Raw genomic sequence first — 15165 nt, 5'->3', positions numbered from 1 at the left:
ATATAACTATATAGTTATTTTTAGGATTGTGCTTATAATGTAAGTCTATGATAAAATATGTATGATTTTAAAAGACCTGAGAGCTAATGAATTATTATTATTATTAATTGTCAAATATGATAAATGTATAAATAAAAGCAATTCTATCTCCAGGATGTGATCTCGTTTCTTTCATCAATTATTTTTAAATAATATTTCCAAATCATGTTCAATATATACGTATAAATTATATAATTTGTTGGAAAATTATGTTTTTAAATATCAATATTTATGCAAATGATACAATACGAAATTTAATTCAAATTCTCGTCCTAACATAAAAGCGAAGATCGTTTTTGTTCAACCTTCAATACTTCATGAAAAATATCACATAAACTTTTTTTCATTGATATTTATTTTATAAATTTGAGATACATGGTTTTTATATCATACGTTCCTACATACAAATTTGGTATTTTTATTGCAAAGATAAGCAACGTTACATTTGAAGGAAAAAAACTATTTGAGAATGAGCGAGAATAAATTTCTCTAGGGAGCATTTGTATTTATTATTATATCAAAAGTGCACGTGTTACGGCCAAAAAACATTAAAAATATTACAAACCACTTTCGAAGAGAATAAAATAAATTATGCCAATTTTAAATGCTCCCGAGCTTAAGAGCGAGATACAAACTTTTCATTATTGTAATTGTACAAAAGGAAAAGTTTTACAACTATTACTTTTATTGTATCTTAAACGTAACAATTTCGTTATACCATATACACATCATTTCCTGTATTCAGACGTAAGGAGGAAAAAAACTTTGAATTTTTGAGGACAAGACTGAATGGATAAGGAGCTTGCATATCTTAAATGCATTTGTAATGACGCATAATGCAATTAATCTATTTCTGAGAATTGTTCTGACGACGACACACGAAAACGGACACACAGTATGCAATATTAAGACGTGATCGCCCGCACGCGTGTTTTATAAAATGATCCGGGGATTCGTTGTCCAATCTCCCCGGAAGATTCGCCTCGGTACAGGAATGTAAACAAATACAACACATTTTACAATATCATACGTGAATCAGGAAATTACATCTTATTTAATCATCTGTATGTATGTGTATGTGTAAGATGTTTCGTATGCATGGTTTTGTGTATGTGTGTCTGTATGTGTATGTATGCATACTTAGAAACTTGTCCATCTTTTTTTTGTTATAATAGTCACTTTCACTTTATAAAATATTGAACGAAATGGATCCTCCTCTTCCTAACTTAGAGTTAACGCCCACCTGTTTGTTCCTGATATACTTCAATGACATCGTCATTTTCCATCTCAAGCTGAAATTAATACAGAACTTATTACAAACACTTTTATTAGTTAAAAATATTATTAAATATGTATCATTCAAGAAAACCATCTATTTTTCATAAATACAGAAAATATTTAATGTACAATGTGAAAAATCTTTACAAATTTGGATAACTCGCGTCCGAGTACTTTTTCATCTATTTGAATCGATTCAAAACATCTTTAAAAATTTATTTAACAATATTTTTGAATTTCTACAAATGTTTGTACTTTACTTTAGAAACAAATGTATAATTTATCTATCGAAAATTAATCACAAACATGTTATTTAACTTAGAAAATGGTATCTTTTTATAATATTTGCATATATCAATATATATTATTGCATTTTTATATATTTCATATAATAAATTTAGATGAAAAAGTATTAAAAAAAATAAACATTGTTTTATACTTTGATAAAAATAATGTATTCCTTAAGAAGATCAACGTTATCCGACTTGCACATAATATGATTCAATGTCTTAATTCTGCCAAATCCATATTTTTTAAATAAGCAATTTTCTTTTGAGATTTTTTATTTGAGATAATTTTTAAATAAAAATAAACGTTCATATATTAATTTAGAAAAAATATAGAATACAATTTCTACAAAATTTTCATTTTTTACAATAAGGCAATATTGTCTACAATCCTGAGTCATTAATGCTCAACATAAATAACAACTCGATATCATTCATAGAAAAATCGACGGCCTCGGCTGCATCACCATACAGACGGCCTCTACATTATAAATATTTTTACAAAAGGATAAGAAATGGGCTCTTTTGAGATTTCAAAATATCTCCATGAATAAAAATTGATGGGACACGAATTATCCAGAAAAGGTTAACATTTTTTTAAGTTCTTTTTAAACGTTATTGATATTTAATAAAGATGTTCATGTAGTAATAAACATTCTTATAACCAATGAGAAATTAAGAACCTCACTTGTCAAAATAAAATTCATTTTATTCATCTGCTGATTCCAAAATCATAAAATTGATTTACCTGCTTTGGCGTTTCATCATCATTGATTCTTTTACCATCAAACAGAAACCTAAGCGATGTCATGGGTACACCCTAAAGAAAATTAAGATCATTATCTAGTTAACAATATCGCATTCAATTGAACATCAAAAATGTATTTTGTACAGGAAACTTTACAAATTACATTACAGAATCATTTTCCAAACAATTAACATTTAAAAGTTATAAAAAGATTAACCTCAAATAGATGTGCTAATACCTCCTCCTCTATGTAAATCCTTGTGTCCATAACATTAAAAATCGGTCCAACATCTCGAACAGAGAGAATTGACCAAGCCCATTAGTCAGTTGACCAAATTGTTCAAATGCGATTGGTCAATTATCTTTCTATCCGAAATTTAACCTAATTTCTAACATCACATGTATGTATAGGATTTAATAGCAATTGGCATATAGTTATCAGCAATTCCAAATTCAATTTTAACCTTCATTCTATATACATGTTGTTATCTTGATATAAATAAAAGATTGCAGAAAATGTATACAAATGGTTCCTATTTGGTAAGACATGTTTCACTTACAATACAACATTGAATGTTATCATTAATCCTCAAGATTCATCATAGAAAATTGACATTGTAACTTATGACATTCAATTTTCAGAAATCCATCAGTAAATTGAAACAAAAGTCTACTTGTATCAATGTAATTTCAAATTCAATATAAATTAAAAAGTTAAAATTTTAAGCTATGCCGTAGCAAACAAGCCCAAGTATCTATTTCTTCATTTGAATAGACCACATTACTTTTACAAAATTCTATGGCACATAGCGATAAGACGAAATGCGAAGGAAAGATAATAAACGAGGGTACTCACCACACGATCACTGTAGGACTTCTTCAGCTTTCCCATTTGAGTGGTCATCTTTACCCTAAAGTGAATTTCGTTGCTGTCCTGAAAGAAAAACGGACCTAATGTGCCTTGTGCGCGCGCAATAATTTTGGCATATTAGAGTGAATCGCTTACGTTTCCAACAACTTTGAGCTTTATGTATTCAGAATTCGCATCTCCTGGACCGGCTTCGGGTTTCTGTTCCTAGCAGCACACGGCAAGGTTAGAGTGCTAATTTAAACTTTCGGCGAGATCAGTGCGGGAATTGATCCCCGGTATAGGCCGATCATCGCCGGCCGCGACCGCGGATGTGAACGCGGCGCGGCGAGATCGTGGGGACGCCGATCGTCGCGTATTCGGAGCTGCTTACCTGATTGTCGGACATCGTAATCAATTAAATTAACTTCTTCACCACGCGCCAGAAACGCTAACCAAACACGCAAACCAAGCTCGCAAATATGGCGCCGTGCGTGCTTTTGTTAGTTTCTATTCGCTTCTTGTGCCGGGAACGAGCGGGAGGGACCGTAACGGTCACGACGTTCGTAAACCTACTCTGTTTCTTTTCGCGACGCAGCCAGATTAGGTTAGGTTAGATTGCGAGGTAGGGGGAGGTTACGATTTGTGTGATTTGCGAACGTTTCTCTAGCAAGTGGCGTTTCAACGTGCGTTTATTTTCTTTTTGTTTCATATTCTATGCAATAATTTGTATATAGGTTATGTGTCAAAAAATGCCTCAAAGGTTATGTCATGCATGAGATTATCTGAACAGGTTGTAAAAGAATAATTGTAAAAGTACGTATAAGAAATTTTTATTCTTAGGTTGTTTCTTTACTTATTAAGTACTCCAGATGCGAATGAAGAATTTATGAATAAAACAAAACGATATTTAATTCATTAATAATTTATTTATGATTTTTGTAAATTAATCAAGTTTTCCTTTTAGTACAGCTGATGAAGCGGCACTCTTGTGGTGAAACCCTTTTCTCCTTAAGGTATTTAAACATCGGAAATTATGCCTCCAAGTGACGAGACGAGCGTCACGATCAAAGAGAGGAACGACAGGAAGAGCGTCCGCAAACAGAAACGTGCTTATCACAGATTGCTCAGAGACATGAACATTAAATGTACCGAGCACCCTACACAGGTAAATGCTTTATAAATACAGAATGCGAATGATTCTGTTGATTACTTCAAGTCATGATATTCCATGTTATAGCATTTGATGATATGCAACGGTGGTCTAGTTACCGGCATCAAGAGGGAAACGTTGCAATCCGTGTTGGACGCGCTGATCTCTAAGTACACTCTGACAATGCCGCCGGGCAAGTCGTACTGTTTCATGACGTGCAATTCGAAGGAAGATGCAACATGCGTGTACAATTACATTCATGGACGGATTAAGCTTCCAGGCCAAAATGGCCCATTATATGTATGCTACACTGAAACAGGTATAATGTCGTAATGCAACCATATAATGTCAATTATAATTTAGAAGTCCTTACATAATAATGTAATTGTCTTGTTTTAGTTTTCATCACAGACTATGTTGAGTCTAGCTCTGTGTTTCCCCCTGGTCTTATGTTAATAGAAAATTTCATAACACAGGAGCAAGAAGAAACTTTGTTAGGAACGCTCAATTGGGATGAATGTGGTAAAATGGACTTGCAATATAATTGAATAATGTAATTAAGGAAAGACAATTTGAAGTATTTTACATTTTTAAAAATGCTTTTGCAGAATCAGTCTCATCACAACTGAAACACAGACAAGTAAAACATTTTGGATATGAGTTTGAATATGGCACAAACATGGTGGATCCTGACAAACCTATTCCGCCGATTCCCGAGGACTACAAGTTTCTACAGACGCTATTCAACAAGCATGGTCACAAATACACTTACGATCAGTTGACCATCAACAAGTATCTATCTGGACAAGGTAGCAACACTCAAGATCTTAACATTAGTATCTAATAAAAAATTTTTAATATAAAATATGTTTTACCAATTAAACATTCTATAAATTTTAGTTTCTTATACATTTGTATTAATGTATATAAATTATATAAATTCATTTTATTTATAGATTTTAATTATAGATTACAGCTGAGCTGTTTATTTATCATATAGTAGCAGTTATTTTTTTTCATTTATTGATTGAAAATTGACGAATAATTCTAATAAATATGATAGAAACTTTTATGGATTGATTGTGAGTTAGATAATTAAACTATTCTAATAATCCTTGATTATGCATTCAAGGTATACCATCGCACATCGACACACACAGTGTCTTCGAGGACACGATATTATCTTTATCACTAGGATCTGCTTATGTCATGAATTTCAAGAAGGAAGATCAAAAGATCGATGTCCTCCTACCAGCCAGATCTTTGTTGATTATGACAGGAGAAGCGAGATATGCATGGACGCATGGCATCTGTCCTCGTCACAGTGATATAGTCAAGACGGAAAATGGGACCACGACGAGAGAACGTGGTACCAGGGTGTCCTTCACCTTTAGGAAAGTGCGACGAGGCAAATGCCACTGTGATTTCAAAAATTACTGTGATACTGCAAAACGTGATACTTTCATCGACGCCGAAGCGGCGTCGGGATTGGAAAATTCGTATGTACATAAGGTGTGTAATCACTCTTCAATGTTTGTGAATGTTTTATTTCTCATTATTTTTGCTGAAATTATGTTCTTTCACAGGTTTACGAAGAAATATCTAATCACTTCAGCGAAACGCGACATAAACGATGGCCCAATGTAACCAAGTTCCTCGAAGGTTTGGAAGAGGGTACATTGTTATTGGATGTGGGTTGCGGAAATGGCAAATATCTTTGCGGAGATCAGAATGTATATAAGGTACTTTTTACTATTTAAATCACTCAAAATATTTAATCAATAGGAATATATAAGAAGGAAATACACTAAAGGAAGGAAATACGCTAAATTGAACGTACGCGTTGAAATTTTATTTGATTTGCATTAAATCTTTTTAAACCAGAGCGTTATTAACCCCGAGGATTATCTTAGATGGGATGCGATTACAGTTCCGGATTGATGGATATATGTCGCAAACGTGGCTTCGAGGTTCTTCAATGCGACTGCTTGTATTTGCCGTATAGAGACGACTCCATGGACGCGGCAATTAGCATTGCGGTCATTCATCATTTATCTACTCGGGAACGAAGGCAACGTGCCATTTCTGAGATGGTTCGAGTGCTGAGACCAAAGGGTAGATGCTTGATCTATGTGTGGGCGATGGAGCAGCGCAAGAATTCCGCGGATTCGCTCTATCTGAAGTACAGCAAGAAGAGCAAGGGAACTGAGACGATCGACCGGAGCGAAATCAATCACGAAAGAATCTCCGAGTGTCATTTAACGTTGCCGATTCACGAAAATAGAACGAACTTTACTCACAGCGATATGTTGGTTCCCTGGAAGAAGAAGAGCGGCGAATGCTTTCTGAGATATTACCATGTATTTCAGGAAGGCGAACTCGCGAAACTGTGCACGGAAATATCCGCAGCAGCGATCAGGGAAATGTACTACGATCAAGGTAATTGGTGCGTTATTTTGGAAAAATGTACAGAGATCAAATAAAAATTAGATTGATCTAGATTGTTCTTCCACTTATTATATATTTTTGAATGAATCTAGTCACTATCTAAAACTATTGTATCTATCTCTTTTTTTTCTGACGATGTGACGAGAACTTGATCGTCCGAATCAGAGTCACTACTAAGCTCTTCATCTTTTTTAATCGAATCCTGTAAGAACAGTAAGAAATTATTACAATTAATAACATCTAATAATATTAGTTTGAGCAAGCTCAAAGATAAAGAAATTATTGTAATAGTACATTCTTTTTTGTACTTACATCAAAAATAGGTATTAATTCAGCAGATCCTTCCTTGTATTTTATGATACAACTTTTACTCTCATCCTCTACATCCATAAAATCTATAGAATTAAATTGTTTATTATATCTTATATCAGATAATTAAAATTAATTCGATCTTTATAATTATTAATTTTAATTTAATAAAAGTTAATTCTAATTAAATATAAAATTAAAGTATAAAATAAAGTAAAAAATTAAAGTTTTTGTTGGTTTATTTCATTGTATAAATCTCTTCTAATTAAGAATTTTTAAATTTTAAATATGTAAATATTAAAAAGAAACGGATGAAATATATACCTTCGGCTATAGCCATTGAGTCCCATTTACGTAATTTAATACTGATATGTTGACCAATAGTTGTTGTCAGTTTATTCATCTCAATGTTCTCTTTAAATCTAAATACACTGCTACCATCTTTCTTGTACCTATAATGTTATTTTAGAATGTTGTATTAATTCTCAATTTTCTTTCCTTTCGTTCACAATTAGAGAGTTACTTTTTCTGATTAATGTTTTGGATCAAATCAATCGTACAAGATTTAAAAAAGTTAGTATCTCTATATAAACTTGATAAAAATTGCCTATGAGTATTTAGATTATTTATTGCAGTTTATATTATTTCTCAAAATTAAATCGATATAGAATGCAGAGATTTTGATAGCAATGTAAAATCGTACCGTGACTGTACGTCCTTCATTACTGTTTCCTTAATCTGCTGCACCAATTTCGTTGCGTAATTCGCCGCATGACTAGAAACAGCGGATATGACATCCTCAATTATCATAGTTTTTGTTAAATAATCGAAGTGCAAACTACATAGTTCTCTGTAAGAGTTCATGCCAAGAGTGAGTTCAGCGACACCAACCCTTTCTTCCAAGTAAGTGGGATCCATTACAGTGTTGCCACTGTGAAATTGATAGATTTTATATCATTCACATAATCTCCGAATTGAATTTTATCAATGAATTTTTCATGCTGGAATTTTTTTTCTATCTTATATACATAAAATTCAATAAACAAATAATTTGATTGTGCCCAACCAACCTTTGGAAAGTTATGAAGGATATACAGATTGGATAGTGAAATAATGTCAGTGGCAGAAAATCTTTTTCAGAAGCCGGATGTATGATGACTTCCTCGCCAGTGGAAGTGACATCTGGCCTGTGGAAATGTATAAGAGCAGCAAGTGTTGCTACAGAAGCGCAATCTATCAGATTACCATCATGATTTATGACATTAACGTCGATTCTCAAATTCCACACCTGATTGAAGCATCACAAATTGCTTAATATGTACAAACATCATTGTATAATATTTAATAATATGAAGCATTCTAGTAACCTTCTTATCTGCTACAATACAGAGAGATTCCAAGTCTACACACTTTGAATCTTTAAAACATTTCTCCAGCTGTCTACTTATTAGTATAGCCGCTTCGGACGGTCTACCGCTCTCGAAGTGCTGCGCCGCTAATGGAGCGAGCTCGACGTTTATGCGTATCGTGCCTTCGTTGGGACGGGATGCTTTTGGCTGTTGTATATCGCACGACACTTGCGTTACTACTCTGCAAAAGGGATTTCTCTTCTCAATGTTTTATATTAAAAATAATCTGTGCACTTCAATAAATAAAATTTACCTTGTGTGTCCAAGAGACACCATACAACATCCCCAACTGGAGCCGAAATAAATCTTTACCGAACGTGGTTCTAACAATTTTCGGCCGTCTAATCTCTAAAATATAATTAATTTAATACAAATTTTACAATTACGTATGCAACTACGTTCTAAATAATTATCGAACTTAACTAAAAAACAAAATTGTTTAATAAATTTACAGGAAAGTAAAGTAGTTACCGTTTCCTCCTCTATACATCTGTTTATAAAAATTCGTTCGCAGTTTGTAAGAGGGATCTCCTTCATCCTTCACAAATTTTATTTACAAGAAACGTATTAAAAAAATCTCGCAACTTTACAAGCGAAAAATAAATTGCAGTTTGAAACTTGTTTATATGATGATAACCTATATAAATCACATGGATTTCGGCTGCGGTTACAAAGTTATCAGATTGGCAACCTAACCTCCTAGCGATCGGCGCTCGGAGTTTTTCCACTGGACTAACCAATCAGAAAGTCCTGCATTGAATTTGACCAATTGGCATTCCACGCAACTGTTTCAATTTCTTGGCTGATTTCCATTGAATTCCGGTAACATTCCGAACGGATATCATATGTCGCGGATGTTGCTGAACGTCGTCCGGTGCCGTGAATCGCGTAAAGTCAAAAAATAAACACGGGCACCCGTTCCTGTGATCGTTCCGTCGAATTATTTGGACGCTCGACGAAATGGACATTTGCATTGTGTCAGTTGCGTATAGGGAGATGGATTGAACGACGACTTCAAGACTCGTCCGATGTTGATCGCCGTCTTCCGAGCGAGTGGGCGTTCGTCGACAATCGCGGTCACGACGAGAAAGACAATTGACACTTGATCCCGTGCGCGAAGAGACCATTTCCTGCGAGTGCCGTATACGTCAACGCGGGAGAAGAGCAGCGTGTCGGAAGTCTCCATTGGAGTTGTGGTATTTTGATTCCCAGTGTATCCTAGAGAAGACGCCCTTGGTTTCCCTCGTGCAAGCTTAGCAACTTTCCTCAAGGTAGTAAATCAGGATAGACTATTTACAAGTGTTACGGAGACTAGAGTTCTCAAAACAACAAATCTCGTTTAGGGTAGATAGTAAAAATTGGGATATCGCGTGTAGAGGTTAGGTTGACGCTCTTAGGGTTAGGAATGACCGCAGCGTGTGGCAAAACCTCGCCGAGGAGGAGAGTCGCGTAGTGTCCTGCGAGTGTCTCTGTTCACTTCTCGCTCAGGGAACACGACGTTCAGATTCATCGAGCGGCGAAATCGACGTGGAAACATGTACACGTTCAAACCGTTCGTGTTCTCCAAACATAAGGCGAACGGGCCGGAGCAGCCGAAGGCTCGGAGCGGCCACCGGATCGCGTGCGACCATCGGAACCTGTACTCGTACGGCGGCTTCAATCCATGTGTGGCCGACACCGATCCGGATATGCGTGACGATCAGACGTGGGTTGCCAGCAAGCCACTCTTCAAGGAGCTGTGGCGCTTCAACCTAGTCAGCGAACGCTGGAAGCGTCTGCCCGGTCAAGAGAACATGCCGAATGAACTGGCGTCGAACGCGGTCATACTGCGTGGCAACGCGCTGATGGTGTATGGCGGTACTGGCGTACCTTTCGGCGAGAGCTGCAGCAATCAGCTGTATGTCTGCAATGTGGACGACGGCGCGATGAAAATCGTGCCAGCTACGGGCGAGCTGCCTGAACCCCAGTATGGACAGGTGATAATTTTTTTTTTTTATTATTTGTTATATATGTTTTTATTATTTCTATCTTCTAAGGAACAGGGTATTCTGATTTGTTTAGCTAGTTGTACATTTTGAAATTTGTAAAGATTTTTTTATTTTTATTTTTATTATGATATTGTTTATATATATATTTATTTATATGAACAGGCGCTGGTATGCCATGGTTCCTACCTCTATACAGTCGGTGGTACTACCGGTTATGAATACACCTGTGACATTCATCGATTTGATCTGAAAAAAGGCATCTGGGAGGTGGTGTACATTTGCTCGGGTAGAGACGAGTCAGAGCCACATGGAAGATATAGGCATGAACTTGCTTTTGATGGCAAGATGATCTATGTCCTGGGTGGTGGTACTTCATCAGAATCTTATGGCTTCTCAGTTAGTGAAAAAACATATAAAATTCTATTTAAAAAGTTCAGAGTATTGCAGTTGCCCTTACATGATACATACATATTATGTTAATATGCTGTAATAAAATAGAAATTTTTTCTGTGAAGATAAAATAGTTTCTATCGTTTGTAATAATAAATTGGTTTATAATAAATTATTTCAGGAAATACCAGCGTTTGACTTGAAGACCAACAGTTGGAGGACTTTGAGCACGCATGGCGATACTGAAGAGGCTATGGTACCGGCGCCACGACGTTGTCACGGTTCCGTTCAGTACACAGACGAGAAGACCGGTGCCACCTCGGTTGTCATATCGGGCGGCTACAACGGCGAGTGGGTGTTTTCTGACGTTTGGCGGCTTGACCTCGGTACGCTGCAATGGACGCGACTGAGAGAATGCATTCTACCGCGTCCGGTGTACTTTCACTCGGCTGCGCTGACTCCGGAGGGTTGCATGTATATATTCGGCGGTATAGTCAAAATGAACAACAAGGTTATTATCGTACTTCGAATATCGTGACATATTCCACCAAATCATTCATCGTATCCTCGTCTACTTGTAATCACGATAATTCGAGGACACATTCATCGTTACAGGTGCAGAGAACAAATGCGGTTCACTCCGCTTGGCTGACAATTCCTAAATTGTCCGAGATCTGTTGGCAAGCGTTAAATCATTATTATCCGTACTTGAAGAATAGTTCATCGGACAAGTTGCTTCACATGGGGATACCATTAAAATTTGTACGAAGACTTGATTTTTACGACAGATGAAGGATCAATTTTCTCGATACTGTCAAATTCTCTAATCAAATGTTTTTTGAGCTGTGCGCACTTTAAAGCGTTTGGCCACGCTTCGATCAGTCGATATTTGATATTATTTGTTTTTTTTTTATTATGTGTTATACAGTACCGATAATATTCAAGTAATTTCACACTCATTATATTTATTACATTTGTGGCTTAACAACGCGAGCTGTTTGCGAAATAGTAGACTTTTCCTCTTTCTCAAATTTGCTATTCGATCTAACATAACATTAAATTAATGAAAACACTTTTCTTAATAACTGGCAATAATAAGCAACTGGCGCATCTCTGTCTAAAAAATTGTACAAATATAATGAGAATGATTAAAAAGATTAATATATAAAGAGTTATAAATCTAAGAATATAGTTCATTATTAACATATTTAATGTTATGTACAGTATATTTATTCTGTCTTTACTCTCTCTCTTTCTAATGCTGTATATGATATATATAATAAGTATTTAGTTATTTATTTCTTTAAGAATGTCAGAATTAATAGAAATCGTCGATTTATTGATGGTGAAATATTTCTGATTACGACGAGCGTAAATAATAGAATAGTACTAACTGGCAGGGTTGAAGAGTAACTAATTACAAAGTTAAATAATGAAAAGTTTTAATAATTCTTAATTTAATTTTAAGTGAGTTAATTTTTAACTTCAACTAGTAATTTTGAAAATATATGAACTTTATTAACTTTTTTTCCAAGTTAAAAATTTATCTATCTGAAAAAAAAAGAAAATTATAAAAGAAAAAATACATCTTATATAAAAAATTTTTTTTATTTCACATAAATTTAGTTTAAAAATAAAATATGAATAGTTCATATTAGAAAATGTTTATAATAATCTCACTAGAAGAGAACTCACTAAAGAATTACAACTTTTTAATTTAATGTAAATAATACTTTCAAAATAAATTTTAAATTAAATTAAATTTAATTTTAATCTAACTTTTAACCGAGTTAATTTTTTTGTTCATATAATTTTTAATGTAACTAAATTAATTTTATGAATTATTAATTTTAGTTAAAAAAGAAAAGAATTAACTTACCCAACCCTGCTAAATGGTGTGTTCTTAAAAAAGTTGTTGAATATGTATTTGTCCGCAGTGCCTATTGATTGAAGCTCGTTGAATTATTCGATGAATCAAAAACCTCAAGGGTCTTGACTGTAGCATAAAAGATTATTCTCTTTTATAGGCATATTTTAAAGAACATATTTCGTGTAAAATTTCAGTATAAAATTTTTGTTTAATTCGCTTATTTATCTTTTTTTTATCAATTATTTTTTTCTTGGGATCTAGTGTGTGTATGTGTTTCATGACAAATACCGGCTCCTACAGCTCATCATGAAGGGGTTGATTGAAAAAGGACGCAGTCCCGGAAGGAAAAAGACATCCTGATCAAGAATCTGAGGGAACGGTTTCGTCTAGGCTCCACTTCTCTGATTCGAGCGGCTGTCTCCAAAATTGCAAAGGATGATCGTCAATCTTTGTCGCGAAGCCGGCACATGAAGAAGAGGCGTTTCATACTTTTAACTCAATAATTTTTGTAATAATTTAAAAAAGTTTTAAATAGATAATGTATATCTTTTTATTTTCTTTTTTGTACTTTTTTTTCTTGAATCATTTTATACTTCGTTTTAAATAAATGTTACTCCGTGTACTATCTATTAAGATGTAACCTCCATATGTGACTTCTTCATTGCTCGGACTTAGAATTAAACTTTATGGACAAATGACCTTAATTGTTTTGAGCATTGTATCACGCGTCGTAATTATGCAATAGATTCTCGGTGCTGTATACTTAAGACGTTAGCTGTACATTTTAGCTAATACTAATTGAAAAGAGAGAGAGAGAAAGAGAATGTAATTGTAAATAAAAAAATTGAGGAACACAAAGGAATCGAAACTTCTGATTTGAACAATTTTATTTCACGAATCCATATTATAAAGAAAATATTTCCTAAACCTTGTAAAAGAAGTTCAATAAAAACATTGTATAAGTGTCATTGATCAAGAATTTAGAGAGAAAAAAATAATCCTTTTGTCTGTACTATTCTTTAAATTTTCAAATTATTGGCATTTAATCAGAATAAAAATTGTTTTTTTTTTCTGAAATAAGATTGATATAAGTTTTGAGTCTTTCATTGATTGCATTATACATTATCTTATTATGAAAGTAAAATAAAAAGAAATGTGTTTATGGAATATACAATAAAAATATTAAAAAGATATATACATATAAAACTTGCGAAAGAAATTAATTCAATATAATGTAATATTTTAATGTTTTGTAAGTTACAGCGTCAATTCGGGGAATCGAAGCAAAAAGGAGAGAAAAAACGCGTAAAAAAGCATCTTTTGTATCTCTTGGATCTATTTTGCACTCTCTTATTACTCGAGAGGATAAAATAGGGAAAACTCAGCGGAGCGTGCTATCTATATCAAGGACATTATTTTTATTGCCGTTGCGCGAACGAGGGCGATAAAGAGGCGCCCGTCGCTTTTTTTTTCCGTTGAGGTATTTTCCAAAGTTTAAACGACCGCGACGTGAGGGGGAGAGGGAGGAGGCGGTGAAATATATAAAGACGGCGCCGTCATGGACATATCTTCTACGATCTTGCGAGAGGGATATTGTTGTGCAAATCTGTTTCTGTACTCACGTAAATGCGGAATCGAAAATAATTTCGGTAAGTAATACCAATCCTGGTATCGCGAAAAAGCACAACCTTGACCACAGAGAATCTTGATCTTTCTAGATTTTTCTAATTATGATACATATCAATATATTTTAATACATGATGTTTAATAATACATATATCGATAATTATATTTGAGACATCTTGGAACAATAGTTACTTGGAATTTTTATTAAAATATAACAAAATATAGTTAAAGTATTCACTAGTGCAAAGAAAAAATTCCCAGGTTAAGTTAATTTTTTCTTAATTAAATAAAGTTAATGGCTTATAAAATTAATTTAGTTATGTTAAAAGTTACATGATACATGAATAAAAAAACGAGTTTAAATTAAGAGTAACGAGAGATTAATTTAAATTAAAAATTGATGTTGATAAAAGAGTTATTGATTTAAATTAGAAATTTGTAATTTTTTTAAAAGTTTAAAGTAAAATTACACAAAACAAATAAATGTTATGAATGTTAAAAAAATTTAATATTTTATTTATAAATTAAATTTATATGAAAGAACAAGAAAACATATTGATTTTTATATGGAAATATATTTTTCCTTTTATAATTTGTTTCTTTTGCATGAATAGACTTTAACTTAGGAAAAAGTTAATAAGTTAAAGTTATTCATTGAATGTGTTTCAAAATTAAGTAGTTGAGGTTACAAATATTAAATAATTAAAAATTAATCAAGTTTAGTTAAAAGTTATTAATTTTTTAATTTTTTAACTATTTATAATATAATTCTG

At 33.5% G+C, this 15165-nt stretch overlaps 4 protein-coding genes across 7 annotated transcripts; 2 read left to right on the top strand and 2 right to left on the bottom strand.

Annotated features, from left to right (window-relative positions):
- Positions 1–443: 443 nt before the first annotated feature.
- Positions 444–3783, bottom strand: LOC105193073 (small ubiquitin-related modifier). Of its 2 annotated transcripts, none has more exons than XM_039457546.1 (5): positions 3594–3779; positions 3359–3421; positions 3209–3286; positions 2353–2424; positions 444–1331 (listed from the first exon to the last, which is right to left on the bottom strand). In XM_039457546.1, the coding sequence occupies exons 1-5, from the start codon at positions 3606–3608 to the stop codon at positions 1272–1274; spliced, it is 288 nt and encodes a 95-aa protein (XP_039313480.1). In that variant the 5' UTR covers positions 3609–3779; the 3' UTR covers positions 444–1271. The 2 variants fall into 2 exon arrangements, with proteins under 2 accessions (XP_039313480.1, XP_011155703.1); XM_011157401.3 differs by having other exon boundaries at positions 705–1331; positions 3359–3427; positions 3594–3783.
- Positions 3784–3881: 98 nt separating this feature from the next.
- LOC105193071 (alkylated DNA repair protein alkB homolog 8) lies at positions 3882–6853 on the top strand. 2 transcript variants are annotated; one of them, XM_011157400.3, is made up of 8 exons: positions 3882–4015; positions 4172–4367; positions 4440–4671; positions 4752–4874; positions 4961–5161; positions 5485–5864; positions 5939–6094; positions 6266–6853. In XM_011157400.3, exons 2-8 carry the CDS (start codon positions 4236–4238, stop codon positions 6833–6835), a joined length of 1794 nt encoding a protein of 597 aa, XP_011155702.2. In that variant the 5' UTR covers positions 3882–4015; positions 4172–4235; the 3' UTR covers positions 6836–6853. The 2 variants fall into 2 exon arrangements, with proteins under 2 accessions (XP_011155702.2, XP_011155701.2); XM_011157399.3 differs by having other exon boundaries at positions 3899–4015; positions 4167–4367.
- Positions 6850–9322, bottom strand: LOC105193070 (exosome complex component RRP45). The gene is made up of 8 exons (XM_011157398.3): positions 8990–9322; positions 8772–8866; positions 8477–8699; positions 8180–8397; positions 7813–8040; positions 7434–7561; positions 7113–7195; positions 6850–7002 (listed from the first exon to the last, which is right to left on the bottom strand). The coding sequence occupies exons 1-8, from the start codon at positions 9053–9055 to the stop codon at positions 6889–6891; spliced, it is 1155 nt and encodes a 384-aa protein (XP_011155700.1). The 5' UTR covers positions 9056–9322; the 3' UTR covers positions 6850–6888.
- A 49-nt stretch (positions 9323–9371) lies between these two features.
- Positions 9372–13634, top strand: LOC105193069 (kelch domain-containing protein 10 homolog). Of its 2 annotated transcripts, XM_011157397.3 has the most exons (6): positions 9372–9789; positions 9862–10494; positions 10669–10902; positions 11078–11407; positions 11512–11658; positions 13067–13634. In XM_011157397.3, the coding sequence occupies exons 2-6, from the start codon at positions 10054–10056 to the stop codon at positions 13124–13126; spliced, it is 1212 nt and encodes a 403-aa protein (XP_011155699.2). In that variant the 5' UTR covers positions 9372–9789; positions 9862–10053; the 3' UTR covers positions 13127–13634. The 2 variants fall into 2 exon arrangements, with proteins under 2 accessions (XP_011155699.2, XP_011155698.2); XM_011157396.3 differs by having other exon boundaries at positions 9372–10494.
- Positions 13635–15165: the final 1531 nt, after the last annotated feature.

This window comes from Solenopsis invicta, chromosome 14, assembly GCF_016802725.1.
Source record: "Solenopsis invicta isolate M01_SB chromosome 14, UNIL_Sinv_3.0, whole genome shotgun sequence".
In the NCBI taxonomy this organism is placed as follows: Eukaryota; Metazoa; Arthropoda; class Insecta; order Hymenoptera; family Formicidae; genus Solenopsis; species Solenopsis invicta.
This window is presented reverse-complemented; position numbering and strand designations above follow the sequence as displayed.

Coding starts and splice junctions, on each gene's coding strand:
- LOC105193073 (XM_011157401.3), bottom strand. Junction 2,425..3,208: donor AGTCCTACAGTGATCGTGTG/GTGAGTACCCTC, acceptor AATTTTCTTTAG/GGTGTACCCATGACATCGCT. Junction 1,332..2,352: donor ATGATGAAACGCCAAAGCAG/GTAAATCAATTT, acceptor TATTAATTTCAG/CTTGAGATGGAAAATGACGA.
- LOC105193071 (XM_011157400.3), top strand. CDS start 4,236: ATGCCTCCAAGTGACGAGACGAGCGTCACGATCAAAGAGAGGAACGAC. Junction 4,672..4,751: donor TGTATGCTACACTGAAACAG/GTATAATGTCGT, acceptor GTCTTGTTTTAG/TTTTCATCACAGACTATGTT. Junction 5,162..5,484: donor CAAGTATCTATCTGGACAAG/GTAGCAACACTC, acceptor TATGCATTCAAG/GTATACCATCGCACATCGAC.
- LOC105193070 (XM_011157398.3), bottom strand. CDS start 9,055: ATGAAGGAGATCCCTCTTACAAACTGCGAACGAATTTTTATAAACAGA. Junction 8,700..8,771: donor GTGTCTCTTGGACACACAAG/GTAAATTTTATT, acceptor TCCCTTTTGCAG/AGTAGTAACGCAAGTGTCGT. Junction 7,562..7,812: donor ATGAAGGACGTACAGTCACG/GTACGATTTTAC, acceptor ATAACATTATAG/GTACAAGAAAGATGGTAGCA.
- LOC105193069 (XM_011157397.3), top strand. CDS start 10,054: ATGTACACGTTCAAACCGTTCGTGTTCTCCAAACATAAGGCGAACGGG. Junction 10,495..10,668: donor CTGAACCCCAGTATGGACAG/GTGATAATTTTT, acceptor TTATATGAACAG/GCGCTGGTATGCCATGGTTC. Junction 11,659..13,066: donor TGGGGATACCATTAAAATTT/GTACGAAGACTT, acceptor CGGCTCCTACAG/CTCATCATGAAGGGGTTGAT.